Source organism: Notamacropus eugenii, chromosome 4 (genome assembly GCF_028372415.1).
Source record: "Notamacropus eugenii isolate mMacEug1 chromosome 4, mMacEug1.pri_v2, whole genome shotgun sequence".
Taxonomy (NCBI): Eukaryota; Metazoa; Chordata; class Mammalia; order Diprotodontia; family Macropodidae; genus Notamacropus; species Notamacropus eugenii.
Genome location: NC_092875.1, coordinates 68,632,024 through 68,655,211, shown reverse-complemented (window position 1 = coordinate 68,655,211; position 23,188 = coordinate 68,632,024). Strand labels below are relative to the sequence as shown.

At 44.7% G+C, this 23,188-nt stretch overlaps 1 protein-coding gene across 1 annotated transcript; it reads left to right on the top strand.

The window, feature by feature from the left end:
- Positions 1-936: 936 nt before the first annotated feature.
- GNA15 (G protein subunit alpha 15) lies at positions 937-22,292 on the top strand. The gene is made up of 7 exons (XM_072601698.1): positions 937-1,713; positions 10,310-10,494; positions 11,167-11,321; positions 12,647-12,775; positions 14,973-15,102; positions 20,277-20,430; positions 21,304-22,292. Exons 1-7 carry the CDS (start codon positions 1,569-1,571, stop codon positions 21,528-21,530), a joined length of 1,125 nt encoding a protein of 374 aa, XP_072457799.1. The 5' UTR covers positions 937-1,568; the 3' UTR covers positions 21,531-22,292.
- Positions 22,293-23,188: the final 896 nt, after the last annotated feature.

Genomic DNA, 23,188 nt, shown 5'->3' with positions numbered 1-23,188 from the left:
AAGTCCCACCCTTGGAGTCTTGGTTTTGCCAAGTTTGGATGATGGTGGGGTTTGCCCAGATGTTCTCTAAGTACTCTTCTAGTTAAGAACACTCTGTGATACTGAAAATCACAGATTGACTCTTTCCTGAAGGCTCTTGTTGCCTGGCCTGGGTTGTAACTCAGACCTGGTCTCCTAGCTTGGAGCTCTGGGAAGCTGGGTCCCCCAGCTCTAAGTTGGTTGTAGTTTCAGGTAGTTTGGCCTTGGGCTCTTTCAGTTTTTCTCAGCTTGAGTTTCCAGTTAGGGAGTTGCAAAGCCCCGCAGGACAGAGCTTGTATGAGTCTGTGTTTGAGAGGGAGTTTTCCTCAGGGAGGAGGGTGGTCTGAATAGGGAGAAGGCAAGGACCCAGAATTCCCATGGCTCACACTAGTAAACAGGTGTGAGCTGCTTTCCAAGGCTACTAGTTTCTTTTATAAGTTGAGGACTTTCATCCTAGGATCTGGTGAGTGAATGAGGGCCTCCAGACTGGAACTGCACTTACAGGTACTGAGCATGAGTACTGGCTTTGGGTCTGAGGAGGGGGCTGGGGTAAAGGGAGAAGGCACAGAAAGTTGAGATATCTGAATGTGGATGAAGTTCACTTCCCCCTGCTTGTCATGGAAGCCATAAAGTATTTATTGAAGACAAAGACCTTGTCTGGGAAGGGTCCCTCATACCAGGGCCTGGCCCCTAAGCCCTTCGCACCAGGAGGACCTCATGCCTCTTCTTTCTCCCCTTGGTCTCCAGAAAAGCAAAGACGACAGCTTGTTTCCCTTCCGGAAATGGTTTGTTCCTTCATTGGGCGGAGAGTTTTTTTGTTTTGGGGGTTTTTTTTTTGAGAGAGCACGCATGGTGGTTGGTGGTTGGATAGTTGGGTGAGGGGGAAGGCCTGTGGCTAGGGGCCTGAGAGAAAGGAGGAGCCTTTAGTGAGGGGGTGCTGAACCCTGTCTCCTCCCAGCCAGAGGGGCCAGGGAACCCCAGCCAAGGAGGGGTGCGGCACCCTGAGGCAAAGGCGAGAGCTTAAGCACACCCTAGTTTTGGAATGAGGAAGGAGCTCCCCGCTGGGTGACAGCCAGGGGCAGACCTGTGGTCGAGACTTCTTCCTCTGCACGCCTGCCGCCTAAGGGACACCCGACTCAGTCTCCGAGTTTGAGCTTATTCCTCCACACTGAGAAGAAGGGGGAATTGGGACAGCTGGTTCTTACCTCTCCTTGACTTGCCTGCCAACTTGGTGAGATTGGTCTAGAACTTGGTGACGCTGTCCTCTTCCTCTTCTTTTCCCTATCTCCTGAGTTGAAACATAAGCCAAAACTTATAGGAGACCCAGGCAGGAGAGGGCACAGAAGAGATCAACCTCCTTTTCCCTTGGATTCCATCATCTTTTCCTGGACGGAGCAGAACCAGAAACTGCACCAAAGAGCTGTGTTGGTCCTTGGGGAGAACTGGGAATGGTAGGATCTTCCTGCTAGAAAATCTGCTTGCGGGGATCCAAGACACTCAACATGCTGCTTTAGCCCTGTGACAGCTCCAGCCCTTGGTGTTCCAAGGCCATGGCCCGTTCCCTCAGCTGGCACTGCTGCCCCTGGTGCCTGACAGAGGATGAGAAGATGGCCTTAAGGATTGACCAAGAAATCAATAAGATCCTCATGGAACAGAAGAAGAGGGACCGAGGAGAACTTAAGCTGCTACTGTTGGGTGAGTGTCTCTGTCTGCTTGGTCCTGCCCTGCCTCAGAGGGGCCTCTGACCCAGGGGGACCAGAGACCTTCCGAGGAGGATCCAGAGGCAAGAATTCTTGACTCTCTTGGGCTCATAGAGGAAGGAAGGACCTTAGAGACCATATATTCATTTTAGAAAGGCCTGGTGAAAGGAAAGGAATGACCCAATGTCCTACAGAAAGAACCCCAGGCTCCCAATAGTCAGCAAATGAAGCAATAGCTATGAAATGGTGAAACTATTTGAAAGAATCAAGCATCACCCACATGGTATTGTTGATAAGGCCATGAATCACTCCTTTCTTGGGAATTGCCAGATTTATGTCTCTTTCCTACTAGGTTGTCTGGCTTTCCTCTCCTTGATTCCCTTGTTCCTGGGAGGTTCAAGTTTTGTTCCCCTCAAAGATCCAGGGAGGACAGAGAGTCTGAAGTGGTCATTCATTCAATGCAGTGGGGACAGAGGTAAATGAATTGAGATCTAGATGGAAACTTAGAGGTCATTTTATAGATGAGGAATCTGAGGCCAGAGAGGGTAGGAGACATTCCTAAGGTCACATCTTCTAAGGTAGGAAGGGACAGCATGAGGATTTAAACTCAAGGGCTCAGAATTCAAATCCCATGAACCGGTAGATCTTGATGCCCTGAAGGGCCCTGTCATCAACCTGTCAGACCAGGCTGGTCCTGTTCCTCAGGATAACCATATGTACCTCTCCTGCTCCCTATTCTGCCTTCCCCACCACCACTCCCAGGCCAGCTAGGCCTTGCACTGCTAGCATGGGGAGTGTCTCCACTTGTGTTTCTGTCGGCATGGCTTTTGTTCATTTCTGTGAAGACTCAGAGGGATTTCTACCACTGATATTTTCTCAAACTTGTCTTTTCTTAATATCTGTTTTCTCTCTTCCTTCTCACCTTAGGCTAGAGTTGCAGAGGTAAGGATCAAAAAATGAGGGTGGGCCAGATATGTGGAGGGCCAGAATGGACCCAAAGGCCTTTCTTAAAGATACCTGTAAGGTCAATGGGAGATGGTGACCCTAGTCTTTAATTCTTAATGGAGTCAGTGGCTCCTACAACTTTCCCCCTTCCTTCTCTCCTCTCACCACACTGAGAGAGCTTCTATCCCTTGCTGCCCAGGGGCCTGGAAAGATTCCACTTCTTTGCCTTCTGGCAGGATCTCCCTGGAGTAACCCCAGACCAACAATCTCTGCCTCATTTTGCTGTCCTATTTCAAATCTTCTGGTTCCATGGAGACCCAGGCTTGGGGGTTGGGGACCTATATTCAAGGAATAACACACTGAATATCAAAACTGAATATTGGCTCATCCTTCCAGCTTTGACTTTCCAGGTTTTGTATTCCAAGGACCTCTCCAGCTTTGATGTTGTATGACTCCCTAGAGTTCTATGATCTCTAGTCATCCCTGTTAGGACTTAGGGATCCTTCCCACAAAAAAAGCTGATACAGAAAGGCCTCTAAATACCAAGTTTTGAAACCCTCTTTCCTGGTCGTAGAGGATTACACATTTTTAGTCCTACTTTCTAGATGAATCTTCTTCCTTCACCATTCAAACCAGAGCCCGGGTGGTCAAAGAGGAAGCAGGCCCTTCCTATGTGAGCTCCAGGTGCCTGCTTAGCTCAGCAGACATTCCCTGAGGTCTCTGATGTGTTGGGCCCTGGACGGAGTGAGGACAGGGATAGATAATATCTGGCTCTCCTTTCCTGGAGCTGGTAGTCTGGAAACGGGATGAAATAGGGCCCATATAATCCATAATAGGATAGGATAAAGGCCATAAGTGAGAGGAAATCAGTGTTCTGAGGACCAAGAAAACAATCATTATGGGCTTGGGGGTGGGGTGGGAAATTAGTCAGGGGAGTCTGGGGGAAGCAGCATACATGTGAGGCCTTGTAGGATGGGTAGGATTTCAATGGACAGAGATGGTGTAGGTTGGTTCACATAAATAGAAGGAATGCCAAGGACAGGGGAAAGTCTAGGACAGGGGTGGGGAACTTATGGCTTTGAGGTCACATGTTGCCCTCTAGGTCCTCAAGTGTGGCCCTTTGGCTGAATACAAATTTCACAGAACAAATCCCCTTAATAAAAGGATAAAAGTAAATGTATTTAGGAAAGAGCGTGCCATCCAATTTGGACAGATATGAAGGGAATTATGATTTTTATATTAATCAGTATGATATACGTATATAATGAATATACTAATAATTTCAATTTCTCAGAGCTGCCTCTTCTGACTTGGGATCCGGAAGCTTACAATGCAGCTTGTGGACTCATGGGCTTGTTGTGGGAAACCACTCAAGCTCTAGAAAGAATTGTTTTGTAATCCCCCTCCCACCTTCCTCACTGGTGATTTATATACATAAGCTGTGCCTTTACTCCAGTATGGGGAGCATTCCTCACTCTGAAAACTGTTAATTAAACTCTTCTTGTTTCCTGACACTCCTGTCTCTGGCCTGCTTTGTGTAGCTTCAGGTGTCCACAGGTTAGAGACAGATCTTGTCTGGACCAATATGGTAAAACGCTGTTAACACAGAGCATCAAGAACATAAAGAGGAACAGGGGAAAAAATCTGGAAAGATTAGGTGGAGTTTGTTTGTGGAAGGCCTTGAATGCCAGAGTGAGGAGTCTGGATTTTCTGCTGGGGTCAGAAAATGTCTGGAGGTTTTTGAACAGATGAGAAGTATCAGAGATAAACTTTGGGGGAAAATGTGAAGATTGGGTTAGAGTAGGGGAAGACTGGAAGTTATTAAAAGAGTTCAGACATAAAGGATGAAGGATGTGGCCTCAGAACACATGGCCCAAGATGTCAGAACCAGAAAGAATCTTCAGATCATGAAATATTAGGTCTGGAAGGGAGAGATGGAATATACTACTGATGGGTTAATAACTGAGCACTCACAGTACTGGTCCTCAAACCCAATGCATTTTGTTACTGGAATGAAGAAAATTGGAGTGTTTGGCTTGAGGAAGTGAAGACTGAGGGGGAACGTGATAGCTAACTTCCAGGACCTGAAGGGCTGCGCCCTAGAAGAAGATCTGACTTGTTCTGTTCATATCAACAAATTTGCAGACAGGCAAATTTTTATCCCATGTAGGCAAAAATTTCCTAGTGGGAGCTATCTCAGCTGCCCCAATAGGTAATGAGTCTGTCACTGCTGGAGGTTTTCCAACTTGAGCTAAAAGACCCCCAAAGACCTCTTTCCTATTCTGAGGTTCTGTGATTCAATCCAACCTTAGAACAGAGAATGTTGGAGCAGGAAGGAGCCTGTATTCAGTCATTGTATGACTCAGGGCTCCCCCATCACTGCCTCACTCTCCTGCTTCCTGCCCTCTCCTCCCAACTCCCTCTCTGTCTCCACCCATTTCCTCATTTGTGGCCTGCAACTTTTCCCTCCCTTGTGGTCCATCCACCCCTACCCCCTTCACTCTCCTTTCAGTAGGGGGCCTAAGGAAAAGTGAAAGGTGATCTGGTGGTGTTTTCTGTTACTGCCAGGTCAATACTCTCCCCATCCTAACCTGAGGTTTGATTCTACTTTCCATTCCCAAATTCCAGGCATGACTTCAGGCATGTGCCCTTGGAGCCTATAAAATTGGGAGAATTTGCTCAGTCTACAATCTGCAGAAGGAAGTGGGAAGCAAATGAGATCATACCCAAGGAGGCTTTAAGGAGGAGATGTAGGGGATGAGTCACAGAGTCATAGGATGGAAGAGTCTGAAAGAACCTTAGAGCTCAGAAGAGTTTTTATTATAAGCATACTATATATGTTGCACATATAGTATGTTTACTAGGAATTACACAACATTCTATATATTATAAACATGAGTGTCCACCTAGTGTAGTGAATACAAAGCTGGCCTCAAAGCCAGGAAGACTTTGATCTGAATCTTACCTTTGACCCTCCTGGCCATGTGACCCTGGGCAAGTCCCTTAGCTTTTCAGGGCTCTGGGTGAGTCTTCAGGATAAGATGTGGAGAAGCCAACCACCATTTGGTAGAGTTAATTCCCTGCACCAATAAAATCCCATATGTAGTTCTTATGCCTCTCCCCAAAAGAATATAAATTTTGACAGATCTAGGTTCTTGTGAACATGTGAGCCTCTTTCCCATGGTCGAGGTGAGAATTTTGTCCACCCCTTCTCAACCTCTTTGACTTCAGTCTCCATTGGCCCTTGGTGAATTCTTCACAGGAGACTCTGCCATCAATACTCTGGGTCCATCAATACTCTGGGTCCATCAATACTCTGGGTCCATCTCTCTGACACAGTGCAGGTACCAAGAGAGCAAAGGCTGTCAGTTGCCAGTTTCAACAAATGCAAATAAATAAAATGAAAAACAGCCCCTACCCCCAAACCCCCAAAGTCCTCAAAATACCTTTTTCTTTAAAATAATAAAAGAATAGGAAATTTTTAAAAAAAAATAGTTAAGTGGAGCTTTGTATTTATCGAACGTTGTGGCTGTTTACATGGTCATAATCACTGAGTATATTCTGTCAGCTCTGCTTTCTTTTATCTGCATCCTTTTTCTGTTTCTTTCCAAATTTCATTATATTCCTCATCTTCGTTGTGTTTTAAAAGAGACATTGATTGCAGTGTGACCATTCCCCAATTCGTTTAGTTCCATTCCGCAAACACTTATCAAATACCTACTATGCGCCAGGCACTGCATCAACAAGACTTGTTGTTGAGATCCCACTTGGGGCTTTCTTGGCAAAGACACCGGAGCAGTTTGCCATTTCCTTCTCCAGCTCATTTTACAGATGATGAAACTGAGGCAAACATGGTTAAGTGACTTGCCCAGAGTCACACAACTAGAACGTGTCAGAAAGCTGATATGCTCAATATTGTCTGTTTTATTCTGAGTGATCCTGTCAATTAATTAATCCTGAACTTTTCATCCATAGAATCTCTTCAACTCTCCTTTAATTTCTTTGTCATGGGACCTTTTATAACTACGTCATGTATCCATTTAGAGTTCGTCTTGTGTGTGAGATGTTGGTCTAAAACTGATTTCCACCAGACTGCCATCCATGTTTTCCATTCACTTTTATTAAATAGTGAGCCCTTTCTCAGGAACCAGGGTCTTTGGGTTTGCCAAACTGTGTTGGTTTTCCTCTGTATATTGTGTATCTAATCTGTCCTATTTATCAATCTCTCTCTTTTTTAACAAATACCAAAACATTTTAATGATTATTGCTCTGAAGTGTGGTTTGACATCTGATCTTAATAGACTACGTTCCCTCCTACTTTCTTCATTGTTATGCCTTAAACTCTTTACCTTTTTGCTGCTTCATATAAATTTCATTATTATTTTTCCTAGCTCTGTAACATACTGTTTTGAGAGCTTGGTACAGCACTAAATAAATCAATTTAGGCAGTATTGTCACTTTTATTATATTGACTTGACCTATTATTGTTCAACTGTATCTGACTCTACATGACAAAGTCCATGTGGTTTTCTTGGCAAAGACATTTAAGTGATTAGCCGTTTCCTTTTCCAGTGTGTCCCCATTTTACAGATAAAGAACTGAGGCAAAGAGGGGTTAAATAACTTTCCCAGGGTCATTTAGCTAGCAAAAATCTGAGGCTGTATTTAAGCTCATCAGTGCTCTCTCTATCCACTGCACCTCTTAGCTGCCCTACCCATTAGCTTGACCTATCCATTAACAATTGCTGTTTCTCCAGTTATTTAGGTCTGTCTTCATTTCTGTAAAGACTGTTTTATAGTTGAGTTCACATAATCACTGGGTGAATTTACTAGAAACATTTCCTAGTTTCCATAATTATTCTGAATGGAATTTCTTCATCTAGCTCTTCTTGCTGGATTTTGTTGGTTATATATAAGAATGTTGACTATTTACATGGATATGTTCTATATCCTGAGATTTTGCTGAAGTTATTATTTCAATTAATTTTTTGTTGACTGTAGGGTTCTCTGAGTCTACCATCATCTCATCTCAGAAAGTGGCAATTTTGTTTTCTCTTTACTTATGCTTATTTTTTTCATATTCAATTGCATTTCCAGCCCTGTGTAACAGTAGTGGTAACAATGGGCATCCTTTTCTTGCCCTTGATCTTGCTGGAAAGATCTCTTAAGTCTTCTTCATTACATATAATGCTTACTCTTGGATTTAGATAAATACTATTTACTGTATTAAGGAAAGGTTCGCTTATTTCTATGATTTTTATAGTTTTTAATAGAGATGAGTGTTGGATTTTGTCATATAATTATTGATACCTAGGATTTGTCAACATTTGTTAATATGATCATTTTTATTATTTATACGGTTTATTATATGCATATTTTCCTTTTTTTGAACTACCCTTTCATTCCTGGAATAAATCTAACCTGGCATCATAGTGTATGATATTTTTAATGTGTTATTCTAGCCTATTTGCTAATATTTTATTTAAAATTTTTGCATCAATGTCCATTGGGGATATTGGTCTGTAGTTTTCTTTCTCTGCTTTATTCCTCTCCAACTTAGGTATCAAGATCACATTTGTATCATAGAAAGAGATTAAAAGGTGTCTTTTTTAGAAATTGTAAACAGTTTATGTTGCATTAAAATAAATTTTTCTTTGAATGTTTGATAAAAATTCATTTGTGAGTCCATTGGTACTGGTTTTTTTTTCTTTGAAAGACCATTTATATGTTGTTCAATTTCTTTTTTGGATATTGAGTTATGTAAGCTAACTATTCCTTGTTTTCAAAAATATGTGTCTTATTTTTTTGTAAGTATTTACCTATTGCCCCAAAGTTATCGGTTTTCTTGGCATGTAATTGGGCAAATTCGTCTGTGATAATTTCCTTGATTTCCTCTTTACTTGTTGCAAGTTCTCCTTTTTTGTTTTTGATATAAACAATTTGGTTTTCCTCTTTTTTAAAAAAAAATCAGGTTAGCTAACTGCTGATCTGTTTTATAAAATTTAAAAAACCAGCTCCAAAATCAGTTTTGTTTATTAATCTAGTGGCTTCATTTGTTTACCTTTTATTAATCTCTAATTTTCAGAATTTCTACTTAGTTATTTTTTTGAAGATTTTTGATTTGTTATTATTCAAATTTTTAAAAAATCATTAATTTGTTCTTTCTCTCTTTCATTGATTAAAGCATGTAGAAATGTAACATTTCCCCTAAGAACTGCTTTAGCTGCAGTTGATAAGTTTTAGTATATCGTCTCCTTACTGTCATTTTTTAAATGAAATTTTCTATCGTTTGTTCTTTGACAAAGATATAATTTGTTCTTTAACCCAGAAGTTCTTTAGAATTGTGTCATCTAGTTTCCAGTTACTTTTTAAATTCTTTCTTTAATGACCCTTTATTGAATATCCAGTCATTTGTTTTATATATATGTACATATGTGCATATATATGTGTATGTGTGTGCATATATATTATATGTGATATCTATGTTTAGAAAGATAGGTTGAGACCAGATTATAAAGGGCTTTAAATGCTAAACTGAAGAGTTTATCCTTGACTGGATTACTGGAGTTTATGGAATGAGAGTGACATAGTTAGATATGGGCTTTAGGAAAATCACTTTGACAGGTCAGTAGAAGATCAATTGGAGAGGTGAGAGAGTCAGGGAGACTGATGAGGCTATTACCATAGTCCCAGTTAGAGGTGATGAGGGCTTGGTGACTTTGTGAGAAGGGGATGTTTGGGAGAAAAGGCAAGACTTAGTGACTGATTGGATATGGGCTTGGGGTAGGGGATGTGTGAGCGGAGTGGTGAAGGAGAGTGAGGATGACATCCAAGAAAACCAGTTCAATTTGGGGCCACATCAGGGAGGCAGTAATCACTGCCCTACTCCCTGCCCTAGTCAGTTTGCATCTCAAGTACTGAATTTGGTTCTGATAATTTGGAGAATATTCCCAAGTGAGAAACTAGGACAGTGAAGGACCTTGAATTTATGCCATGAGAAGATGAATCCAAGGAGTTGATGATGCTCAGCCTGGAGAAGGGAAGACTCAGTGGGGATATGATAACTACCTTCCAGTATTTAAAGGGCTATAATATTCTAGATGAGAGATCAGATGGATTCTGTTGATCCTAGAGGCCAAAACTAGGCCAGATGGGTAGAAGTTTCAAACAGACAAATTGAAGACTGATCATAGGAAAGAATTCTTATCATTTGAGGAAAGACTCCATTCTTTGGAGGGTTTTGAGCACACATTGTATGACCCCTTGTTGGCTGTGTTGTAAAAGGAATTTTTTTCAGATGTATAGGCTGGTCACTAAGGTCTCTTTCCACTTTGAGACTGATTTTGTGAAGGTCCCAGACCTGACTCCACCACTCAAATGGGAGTCTCATGACTGCCCAGTCCTGAGCCCTGTCTACTGAATAAAACTGTTTAAGTAAGTCTTTATTGTCAATGTCTGTCCAAGAGTTTCTTGGGAAGCAGGCAGAGGGTTCTAATCTTTATATAAGTTGACAATATTGGGAACCCTTTCCCCTCCCCCTCCCCCTCCCCCGGGAGGATAGGCTGGTGAAATTGTAGGAGCCCCCATGTGGGGCCTGGGGGAGAACTCGAGGCCATTCCTGACCCTGATCTGGTCTCTTATCCACAGGTACTGGAGAGAGTGGAAAAAGCACCTTCATCAAACAGATGCGGATTATCCATGGGGCAGGCTACTCTGAGGAGGACCGAAGGGGCTTCACATCCCTGGTCTATCAGAACATCTTCACCTCCATGCAGGCCATGATTGAGGCCATGGACACCCTTCACATCCCCTATAGCTGCTCTGAGAGCAGGGTGAGCCCAACAAGGAGGAACTGATGCAGGGTCTAGGGGCAATGGGAAAGGGGGATAGTTGGTATACCCTATTGCTGCTCTAGCCCACGGTCATCTCTCTTTCCTGACATCCACCCCACCCCCACTCCCAGGCATGTGGGCCCCTATAAGATGAGAGGACTACAAATTGAGGACTGCAAGGAACCTTAGAGGATCCTTTGTTGGACAGGCAGGAAAACAGGCCCAGAGAAGGGAGAGAGATTTGTTCAAGGTTACCTATTCACCTATCTCTTGAAGTATATGTGGGAGCCATCTTGGTGTAATGGGTTTGAAGTTAGAGGCTCTGGGTTTTAATTTTACTTTTACCCTTTAATACCTGAGTGACTTTGAGCAAGGCATTCCCTAGGCCTCAGTTTTCTTATCGGTAAAATGGGAGAGTTGGGCTAAATCCCCAAGGTTCCCCATTGTATGAACTAGTATTTCTATAGTTCTCTGATCTGATTATGGAAAGATGAAGAGGATGACATGTGAGGGTGTGCTGTGGGTGACCTGGAGGCAAACTACAGAAGAAATTATTTTGGAAACCCAAAACCTGGCATCTCGCCTGTCTTAGAGGTACCCTTCTAGCTTGACTTGGGCTGATAGCCTCAGTGACCCTATGGGCTCTGACTTCTTGGCCCCTTTACCTTCCAGCATCATGCTAACCTGATTATGAACACGGATGCTTACAAAGTGACAACCTTCGAGAAGCCCCATGCCCATGCCATTAAGTGTCTATGGAAAGATGCTGGCATCAGAACCTGCTATGATCGCCGTCGTGAGTTCCATCTGCTGGACTCTGCTGTGTAGTGAGTGCAGGGCAGATGCAGGGTCTGGTGGGTTCAATTATGTGTATGTGTGTGTGCGTGTGTGTGTGTGATCTGCCTGGAGGAAATCCAGCTTCTGCGTCATTGAGTTACCAGGCTTTCCCCCTAAGCGTGAAGACTGAGCCCTGGAAGTCTCTGGGTCACATCCATGGGAGGGATGCTGGATGGAACCCCAGAGACTCAGCTCAGGAGCCAGGGGACTCCTGGGGGGAATCAGGAATCCAGAAAGGCAGAGCTATCCCATAGTCATCTCTATACATGTATGTGTTTGTGTTCTCAAATATAACCCCACAACTCTAGGTATTGGGGAGTAATGCATCACAAAAGTGAACAAACACATGCCCCCGGGATGCTTCTGTCTGGATCTAGAAATGTTAGGTGCATGTAGGGACAACGGGGGAGAGAGGTCTGTGTGTTAGAGGGCGTGTGCCTGTGGACATGGGGTATATGTGTGTGTGAAAGAAAGGGTACATCTGTGGGCAGTGTGTGTGTCTGAAGAAATAAAATACACCTATTAATAGGGAACATATGTTTGTGATGTGTATGTGTGAGACTATATTGTCCCATCACTTTGTGGGAGTCTGCATGCATGGGGCTTTATGTGTGATGCATGGATCTGGGTATGCTGTGTGTTTCTGGTGTATCTCAGCTGAGTGTGGTACATGTTTATGCATGGTTGGGAGTCAGGGGGAGTGTCTTTGCATGAAGATAGAGTATACGAGACCTTTAGCAGAGTATTGACTCTCCAACCCTGTTCTGTTGGATTTCTCTGTTGGTTCACATATCCTCATAAGCTCCCCAGCCTCATTTCCTCTCTTTTTTTGGAGAAGGGCACACACTCACTCCACCTGTGACATCTGATGCCAACACTTCTCAGCATCCACTGGGGCAAGCTCTTAGTGAACACTTTAGCACACACACACCCTCGAAAATAAATGTGATTCTGATCATATTCACACTACTACCAACCTAGGTCAATAAATTCTGATGGAGCCTCTGTGTAGAGACAGCCCTGGGGCAGACACTGAGGGGTGGGGGAAGGCAGGAGAAAGGGGCAGTGATTGGCTGGCCCCTTGACCCTGTGGGGTGCAATTAGTGGGGCCTGTGGGGACTCAGAGAAGGAAAGGAACACTGTAGTACTGGAAAGCTTCCTGGTTTCGGGGGGGGGGGGAATGCCATTTTGTGGTGGACACACCAAAAGGCTGGCTTCTGCTGTGTTGGGGGAGTGGGATAGGGAATGGTTGCACCAGGACCCAGAGGGTTAAGAGGGTCAGATCCAGGACTCAGAGTCAGGTCTGGGTTTACAGTTACCTGTCCAACTTGGAGCGTATCACAGAAGAAAGCTACATCCCCACAGCCCAGGATGTTCTGAGGAGCCGGATGCCAACGACTGGCATTAATGAATACTGCTTTTCTGTTCAGAAGACCAACCTGAGGTGAGTGCCCCAGAGCTGCCCCTTCTCCACCCTGAATCACTGGATCAGACTCTGGACCTCCTGGTTCCTTCCCCCCATCAACCCTGATTCCTCCAGGATCTCCTGCTTAGCTCACAGAGATAGTGGGCAGCCAGTAGGCTCAGGTCTCCTGTGTGACTCTGGGCAAGATTCGCCCAATTCTCTCCATTTGTAAAATGGTTAGGGTTGGGGGTGGGTTATACTAGCATGACTCACTGGGGTATGGGACCATCACTTACCTGCCTTTGTCCTTCTAGTTCACAGAGCTCTCTCCCTCCTGTATTTCTGGGTGTTTACTTATTTGTGTATATGTCAGGTGTCCCACTGGAACTCAGGGGGAGCCAGTGGAAAGGGCACTGGAGCTGAGGTCAAGGGCTTTCCACTTTACTATGTGACCTTGAGTGAGCCATATCATTCCTCAGCCCCTCAGTTTCTTCATGTGTAAAATGAGAAGGTTGGACTAGATTCTGTCAGTTTGTCAACATTTACTAAGCACCTACTATGTGCCAGTCATAATTTGCTAAGCACCATACTACACTCTGGAGATACAAAGAAAGGCACAAGACAATCCTTGCTCTTAAGGAGCTCACAAGCTAATGGGAGAGACATTATGTAAACTATGCACAAACAAGATGTATCCATGAGACACTGCAGATAATCAATAGAGAGAAGGCACTGGCATCCAGAAGAATTGGGAAAGGCTTTGGGCAGAAGGCAGGATTTCAGCTCGGACCAGAAGGGAGGTCTAGAACTGGCCTAGCTATGATCCAGTGAGGGTAAGGGATGTTCCCTGTTTGATTTTGTATGCTCAGCAGCTACAGCAGCACCTGCCCTGAACAGTGAGTGGGCACTGAAAGGATATTCTGTCTTCTAAGGGTCCTCCCAGCTCTGACATCCTGTGTTCTAAGAGACCACCTAACCCTAACCTCCTGTGTTCTAAGCGTGCTCTCAACTTTGACATTCTGGGTTCTAAGGCCCTTCCCAGCTCTAAGAGCCCCACCCCCAACATTCTGTAAGGTTCTTCCCATTCAATATTTTACGGTCTCTTCTAGTTCTTGCTAGAACTAATTCGATAGCACACTTTTCCACATTCACTAGGTTTTTGTTGGCTCTAGGGAGCCACCTCAGACACCTATTGCGAGAGAGTTGGAGACCTGGGAAGCTATGGTAGGTGGCTTCCAGCACTCTACTTTTTTCCCTCGCTGGGCCCCAGAGTTTTCTGGGACTGTGCCTACTAGGGAAGGCCCCTGGGAAATAACCTGTCCATGTGGGTTGGGGGGAAATGACGTAGACCCTATTATCAGTGACCCACATTTCTGAGAACAGAGAACAGGAAGAAGACCTGTAAGCTCAGCTCTGTTGTGGCAGTGAGTGGGGTGGGGGCAGGGTGGAGGCCCTGTCAGGAACCCAGCCAGACCTTTTCCAAACAGCAGGTGTCTCCTCTGCTTGAGGCTAAGGTTGAGGTCCGGGTAAGGTCTGACCCCAGGATGGACAAGCCAAGGTTTTACACTTTTTGCCTCTTAATTCAAAATCTCCTCTTAGCTCAAAAAAGTGGCCCCTGTATCCTTCTCCCCAGTGTCAAGCCCAGAAAAATGACTGCTTTTTTCTCCATCCATGTGCCCTTTCCTTCTACATGCAAATATTTGAAGGACCCTTAGAAATAAATAATAATGAATAGCAGCTCACATGTGTATAAGCATAATAAGGTTTGCAACCTTATTATCTCCTCCTATCCTCATGACACCTGGCAGGTAGGCGCTGTTATTATCCTCATTTTATAGGTGAAGAAACTGAGACAGACAGGTGAAGTGACTTGTTCAGGGTCAATAACTATCTGAGGCTGGATTTGAACTCGGGGCTTTCTGACTCTCTCTCTAGTATTTATATACTGAGCCACGTAGCTGCCTATTAGTCAATTAGTATAATCCCTCCATTTTATAGATGGGGAAACTGAGACTCAGAGAGGTCCAAGGTCATCCATCAATTTGGTGGCCAATCTAGTCCTAGGTGTCATTCCTTCTTGTTTCTGAGACCTCTGTGTGGGTGCAGCTGGGGTGGGGGCTGTCCTGGGGAGCCTTGGCATTTAATTAATTCTGGATCTGTGCGTAAAAGGTCAGGTGTGTGTCCCAGAAGTCTCTCCCAGAGCCCCCCCTTACCTTAGCCTGTTTGGTTGACACAGGATTGTGGATGTGGGCGGTCAGAAGTCTGAACGAAAGAAGTGGATTCACTGTTTTGAAAATGTCATCGCTCTCATCTACCTGGCCTCACTGAGTGAATATGATCAGTGTCTGGAGGAGAACAACCAGGAGGTCAGCCTATCAATGAGTATTTATTGTTGTTCAGTTGTTTTCAGTCATGTCTCCCCTTTCTTGGCAAAAAAAAAAAAAAATGGGAGTGCTTTGCCATTTCCTTCTCCAGTTCATTTTACAGATGAGGAAGTTGAGGCAAACTGAGTGAAGTGACTTGCCCAGGGTCACACAGCTTGTAAGTGTCTGAGGGTTTGAATTTAGGTATTTCTAACTCCAGGCCTGGTGCTCTATCCACTGATCCACCCAACTGTGCCCATAAAGAGCCTACTATGTGTCAGGCACTGTGTTAAAGGCTGAGAATACAAAGAAAGCCAAAAGACAGTCCCTGCCCTGAAGGACCATCAAATGGGGGAGACTATGTGTAAACAACTGAGTGGGACACAAGGTGGAGGGGAATAGTCCTAGAGGGAAGGCACTAAGAGGAGCTGAGACCTGAAGCCAGTAAGGGAAGCCAGGAAGTGGAGATGAGGAGAGGGAGCGTGTTAGGCTTGAGGGAGGGAGTTGGAAGATGGATTGATGGAGGAACTACAAAGTGGCCAGTGTCACTGGAGTCCTATGAAGGGGAGGAAGGGATGAGAAGAAGACTAGAAGGGTGGGAGAGGGTCAGCTTACAAAGGACTTTAGAAGCCCAAGAGAGGATTTTAAATTTGATCCTGAAGGTCAAAGGGAGTCATTGAATAGGGGGTGTGATCTGGTCAGGTCTATGGGTTAGGAAGCCCAGTGGGCCATCATATGGAAGATAGATTGGCATATAGAGAGCCAGGAGGCAGGGAGACCAAACAGGTGTGAGGTGGAGAGGGTCTGTATCCTAGGAGAAAACAGAGGGGAGAAGGGAGGTTGTGGTGGTACCTGGGAACATTCTCTGTCCCCTAGGGAGGGGCCTGCCTGGGCTCTCATTCCCATCCACGAGACATTCACCTTTAGGGACACACAGTCCCAGGTGAGTCCTCGGTGCTGGTAGTCAGCTATATACACTGAAACACGCAGAAGGTGATCTGTCACCCATACAGACACAATCAGCTTTGTTTTCCTCCATATTCACAGCCTCATTGGACATGGTTCCATGTGTTGTCAGGCACACATGATCAGTCAGACTTACAAGCATGTATATCAGCCTCTCACACAGAGAACCAGATGCAGTCACTTGAAGACAAGTATACACTATCACACAAACACTCCTCAGCATCCCAGAATCTCAGAGTTGGAAGGGACCTTGAGTTTCCTCTAGTCTAAACCAGACCTTGGCAAGACTCCCCTTCTGCAATACCTCCTGACAAGTGGTCATCTAGGGTTTTAAAAATTTTTTTGGCAAGGCAATCAGAGTCACACAGCTAGTATCAAGTGTCTGAGGCTGGATTTGAACTCAGGTACTCCTGACTCCAGGGCTCTATCCACTGTACCACCTAGCTGTCCCTATCCAGTCTTCTTTTGAAGATAGAAAAGCTGGGTAGGGACCTGTGGTTTTATCACAGGTTTCCTCATGTGTAAAATGAGAGTGTTGGCTGAGAAGGTTTCTAAAGTCTTCTGTTTTAACACGTCATGGTCTAAGGTCTTGCCAGTAGTAGTTTCTCAGTGTGGAAATGTCCTCTCCTAATCTTGATCCATCATTTGTTTGTGTCTTAGAGACACAAACTGAGAAGCCGAGAAGTTAATGGCTAGTAGGGTAGGTGTGTCAGAGTCAGAACTCGAACCCAGGTCTTTTTTTTTTAACTGGTCCAACAATCTTGTCTTTACTTTTAAAGCAAGAAACAGAATGAGAGTATTCAGAAAGCACTAGCAGGCATCAGTTAATGCAAGATATTAGCTTTAGACGAACCTAGGTCTTGTTGTCTCCAAGGCTAGGCCTCCATTCGTTCTGCCATGTGGCCTTTCATATTTATCTAATGTGACATAATTGTAGTTCACATTTATCCCATACTTTCAGGTTTTCAACAAATTCTACTTGCCTTATCTGGTTTGATTCTCACAATAAGACAGTGAAGCACCCAAAGTAATTTCCTTTATTTGACAGATGAGGAAACTGAAAAGTGATTTAATTTGTGCAGACTTATCTACCTAGTGATCAGTGGAAGTAGGATTGGAGCCCAGTACACCATGTACTACATCAGTGGTCTCCAAAGTGGGGACTGGGAATAATCTTAGGGAGACTGTAGCTTGACACTCAGGGGTACATCCCTTGGATCACCTAATGAGAGTGTGGGGAGATGAGTTTCATCCCAACCTCTCCCTCTATCCACAGACAGTTATGGGCTTCTGTTCTGCTACAACACCCCCTTAACCATCTTCCCCTCCCTGATCTCTCCTACCCCTGGCCTTCTGGGGATGTACAGGATGGGGGGGTCCTAGGACACTTGTAAACTATTCTTCCCCAAAGCAAATGGACAGCCAAATGACTGGTAGGGAGACCCTCTTGGCCTGGGTCTCCATGCCCTGCCTTCCCATCACCTTGTGGCTAGAGCAGGCACCCCCTCAGTGGTGAGGCTCTGGAGCAGTTACTAGTGAGTAAATCTCCCTTATATCTTTCATTTTTCTTTCTTTATTCCTTTCTTTCTTTCCTCCCTCCTTCTCTTCCTTCCTTTCTCTGTCTCTTCCTTTCCTTTCCTTTCCTTTCCTTTCCTTTCCTTTCCTTTCCTTTCCTTTCCTTTCCTTTCCTTTTCCTTTCCTTTCCTTTCCTTTCCTTTCCTTTCCTTTCCTTTCCTTTCCTTTCCTTTCCTTTCCTTTCCTTTCCTTTCCTTTCGTTTTGTTTCCTTTCCTTTCGTTTCATTTTGTTTCATTTCGTTTCCTTTCCTTTCCTTTCCTTTCCTTTCGTTTTGTTTCCTTTCCTTTCGTTTCGTTTTGTTTCATTTCGTTTCCTTTCCTTTCCTTTCCTAAAAAAAATGAGGAAGCACCAGATGAGCAGTAACCTCTTCAAAACCTACCCATTTTTTGTTGAAGTTACCACCATTGTTCCAGTCTCCCAGGCTGGCAATCTCAGAGTCATCTTTACCTCCTTCCATTCCTTTGCCCTGCATATCCAACCAGCTGGCAGATCTTGCCCTCTCTGTCTTTCATATCTCTCCTCTCTTTCTCTCTCTACTCACACAGCCACTACCTTAGCCTAGGCCTCATCACCTTCAGCCTGGACCATTACACTGACTTCCTGATTGCTCTCCCTGCCTCAAATCTCTCCCCTTCTTCAATTCAGACTCCATGCAGCTGCCAAAGTATAGATCTGACTGGGTCATCCATCTCCTCCTGCGATTCTACTATCAAGCATGATTTTTATCTTAATTCATTGTCTGCGATGTTTACTTCTGGGTAAATTTTATAATCCGCATAATTATTAGTATAGTAGCACCTGCATGTAATTTACAAATAAGTGAATATACACATAATGGGGTACATGCTCCCACCTTTTTTAGGGGTATGTTAGGGATATGCAACCAAATGATTCTGGAGACTACTATTTACATCATGGTTTGTACATCTGCACTGAAGTCTCCCTCCACAGTGTAGAGAGGACCCTGGGCTCCAGATGACTATGCCAGCAGGACGAGATCTGACAGGTTTTACTAAACTGCAAAAGCTTTGAGTTTGAATACAGAGACAGGCTTACTGTCACAAGTTCGGAGAAGTTTGTGTCTGAATCCAGGTTGGCCGATGGCTAAGAAATAGCCCTGGACTCTGGCAACTCTTCAAGACCATATCCAAAGTCTTCCAGGGGTCTACAAAGGATCTGTGCTGGTAACCAGGGGGACTGGAGAGCCTGAAAGTATAAACAAATAATCCCATGCACAGATACAATCAGACACACACAATGCACAAATGTAGTCCCCCCATACCCTAAGACATACAAGCACTTACTTGTACAGGGACAGAGACTCTTGTCACAAAGACAACTCGTAAATACTATCCTCTGCTTTGGTGAGAATCTCAATTCCTTAAGGGGAGGGGCCATCTTTCATTTTGTCTTGCACATAGTAGGTACTCGATAAAAGCTTAACCTCATCTGGTCAATCAGATCCAATCAATATTGATCAAAGGGAAAGAAAGACATTGGCAAATTGGAGGAGTAAAGGGAATAGGTGTAGGTAGAACTGGAAGGGACCTCAAAGGCCATTATCCTTCATCCTACATATGAGGAAACTGAGGACCACGGAGGCCAAGTGACTTGCCCAAGGTCTCTTGGGCAGTAATCCTCAGAGATAAGATTTTAACACAGGTTCTCTAGCTCCAGTGCCAGATGCATCCAAAGAAAGGCGACCAGCTTGGGGAAGGGAATAGAGACCATTTCATTTCTGGTGATTATAATTTGAAAAAAGTGAAGCTGTTGTCTGGAGGTGTGGGGGAAATTGAACAACATCTTCAAATATTTGAAGGGTTGTCATAGGGAAGAAGGAATGCCATCAATTGGCCAATCTACAAGCATTTATTAATGCTTAATTTATTAAACATCTACTTTGACCCAGATGCATTGCTAAGTTCTAGGGATACCAAAGACAAAGATGAAAGTCTTTGCCCTCAGAGAACTAATGTTCTATTGAGAGAAATAACGCATACATGTATACGTTTATTTGTTGCTGCTGAGTTCTTTCAATCACGTCCAACATTTTCAGACCCCATTTGGGGTCTTCTTGGCGAAGATACTGGAGTAGTTTGTCATTCCTTCTCCAGCTCATTTTACAGATGAGGAAACTGAGGCAAACAGGGTTATGTGACTCATGCAGGGTCACCCAGTTAGTAAGTGTCTGAGGACAGATTTTAACTCATGAAAACGAGTGAGTATTTCTGATTTCAAATCCAGTGCTCTATCCACTATTCCACCTAGCTGCCCATATGTAATTTTATACAAAATATAAATTAAAGGTCATCTTTTTTAGAGGGAGGAAGGACTAAAAGTTTGGAAGATTAGTCACTTCCCTGTTACTGGGCAATCTTTAAGTGAAGATAAATGGCTACTTGTTGAGTATATTATAGAGGGACTCTAGATCTTGAGCTAGAAGAGACTTAGAAGATAGAAGTGGGCAACTCTTTCATTTTACAAAGGATGAAACTGAGACCAAGAGAGGGTAAAGACTAGTCCAAGATACTGTAAGAAGCAAGTGACAGAGCTAGGGGCTTCCTGCTCAGGTACTGGTTGGAGATTCTCTTTTTATATTTAAGAACCATTCCCCTTGACATCTTTCTCTCCCTAGAACCGGATGAAAGAGAGTCTGGCCCTGTTTGGCACCATTTTGGAGCTGCCCTGGTTTAAGAACACTTCTGTCATCCTCTTCCTTAACAAGACAGACATCCTGGAAGAGAAGATCCCCACCTCCCACTTGGCCACCTATTTCCCCAACTTCCCTGGTGAGCAACTCCCTATCTCAACCCCGGATCTCGACCTGATCTCCAGGACACCCTATTGGCCATTCTGCACAATGGAGGGATGTGCAGGGAGGTCCTTGCCATGTCATTCTCATCCTCATTTGGGGGATGGCCCAGCTTCATCTGCCTTGGGTCCACATTCTTTTCATAGAGCCTCAGAGCTGGAAGGGACATTAGGGATGACCAAGTTTGCCTCCTTCAATTTACAGATGGATATTACAGATGGGAATATTAAGAGAAGGGAGCTATCACCAGTTAGAAGCAAAATCCCTAGAATTCTGGTCTCTTGCTCATATTAGGGTACCCCTCTTCCTTCCTGCTCCCTCCCAAGACAGGACAGGTTGGTTTCCTCTATAAACATGCAATGAATTGTCTTTCTCTCTTCCCTCTGGGCTTCATATTTCTTTCTATAAATGAGGAGGATTAGATTCAATCTTGTAATTGCTTTTCAGCTCTAAAATCCTAGGATTTCCCTCACTTTCATGAACGGATGCATAATGAAGTGAACAGAACCAGGAGAATGTTATACAACTACTCCCTGCTGACCCCCACCCAGGGAAAGAGTTGTCAAGGCATCTCCCCTGACCCCCACCCCCAACACAGAGCACACATCCTGTCCTCCTCCCAGTGAGGCTCTTTGGCTCTCTGGTTCCCGATTTGAGGAAACTAGACCCCAGACAGGAAGGGGGACTAACTGACCAGACTCCAGCCCCAGCTGGGGAGCAGGGGTGGTTGGTCCCACTTCCTCTTTTGCTCTTGTGGTGACTTAAGCATGGCTCATGGAGACCCCGAGACACAACTCTGGCCACCATTTTTAGGCATGTCTTTTACCATCCCTTTCCTCCCTGTCACCAGGCCCCAAGCAGGATGCAGAAGCAGCTAAGGAGTTCATCTTAGAAATGTACACCAGGATATACACTGGCTCTGGGGATACTAAAGGCTCTGCAAGGAAGAACTCCCGCTCGAGGCGCCTTTTTAGCCACTACACCTGTGCCACAGACACCCATAATATCCGTAAGGTCTTCAAGGATGTCCGGGACTCAGTGCTGGCCCGCTACCTGGATGAGATCAACCTGCTCTGATGTCTGCTGCCTGGGAGGCCAGAGAGGAGGCCAGACTCCCCTGTGCTGCATTGTAGAGAACCCCTTTTCTCTCCCTGGCTGTCCTCTTGATGGGCCCTTGCCTTGTACCCTTTGAAGCTGGTTCTAAGCCAGTCAGAACTTGCCACCTTGTGGTTCCTAGAAGGAAATGTGAGTGGATGCATTTAAATGACCTTAGAACATCAAGGCAGGCAAAGAGAAGATGCATAGGAGATGCATGAAGATGCAAAGAGTTAGAGTCGAAAAGACTCACAGAACAGAAAATATAGGACTGGGAGGGCCCTTAGAACCCAGGATGTCAGAACTAGGAGGGCCCTTAGAACCCAGGATGTCAGGGCTGGGAGGGTCCTTAGACCATAACTGGAAATTCCCTCATTTTACTGATGGGAAAATTGAGTCCAAAGGAAGGGATTCAATCATCATCCCATAGCACTGTTCCACGCCACCTCCTAAGTCAGTGTCAATAGTCCTCCAGTAACTTTGGGTCCTGAAGGAAGGTGGTCCAACCCTGAAGTGGCCTTTGAAGACCTGGATAACACCCTAGGGAGTTTGCCCAGATGGAAGTGGTACATCCCACTGGGGAGCAACTTTACCATCAAAGTGGTCAACTTTGGGCATTTATCTTCATTCCTAAATTGGATGCCAACTCCTTCTTAAGCTTCCCATTCTCTTCTGTCTATTTATTTCCTGATCTCTTGTGAGCCCCATGGGGTGAAGGCATTAAAGATATGTGTAAGTATTCAAGTGGAGAATGTGCTGCATTTTTATCCCCTGGGCTCCCTGCTTCATGGGGTGCCAGGTTGTGTTGACATTAGAGTTTCATAAAGAGGCTGGATCCAGGCTGCCAGGGTCCCATTGGCCTTCTTTTGGACATCTTTTCCACCACATCTAGGCGGATTCTCCATTCTCTACCTGGAGGCAGATGTGGGGTAAGGGTTGGGATTCAGTAGCCTAAAACCCACAGCTCAGACCAGGTAGAACAATTAGCCCTTAGAGACCAGGTAATCCACTCTTCATTGTTTCTGTTAATTTTAACATTTTATTGAGGCATCTTTTTCCTTCCATGCCAGTCATTTCCAGACCTCTCCCTCCCTATTTTCCCCCTTTTATTTCATAAAAGAGGAAACTAAGGAGAAGTGACTTGCCCAAGATCACACACTGAGTTAGTGTCAGAGCTGGGATTTGGAAATCCAATTTAATTTTCTGTTCTTTCTGCCTCAGCTGCCTTTTAATGCGTCCAATTCTCTAAGGATTGCCCTATGGTTAGGCCCTGTGATGGGCACCCCAAAACATGACTAGAACTGTAGCCTTTTAGAGATCTAGCCCAAATGCCTCATTTTATGGAGGACACCAAAGTCTCAAGAAGGGTAGACCTTTGTCCAAGATCCCACATTGAACTGGTAGAATAATCAGGATTAAGGCATCACTAAATTAGGAGCAGAGCTAAAAAGGGAACTCAGAAGTCATTTAGTTCAATTTTCAGTTGGACAAACTGAGCTGCAGAGAGGTTGAGAGATTTGCCCAAAGCTATGCCACTAGTCAGCCAAACTGAGATTTGACCCACGGCCCTGTGTGTCTGAATTTCCCACTTCAGCACATGGCCTCTCCAGGCTCTGGAGGACTGGACAGGCAGTAATTAG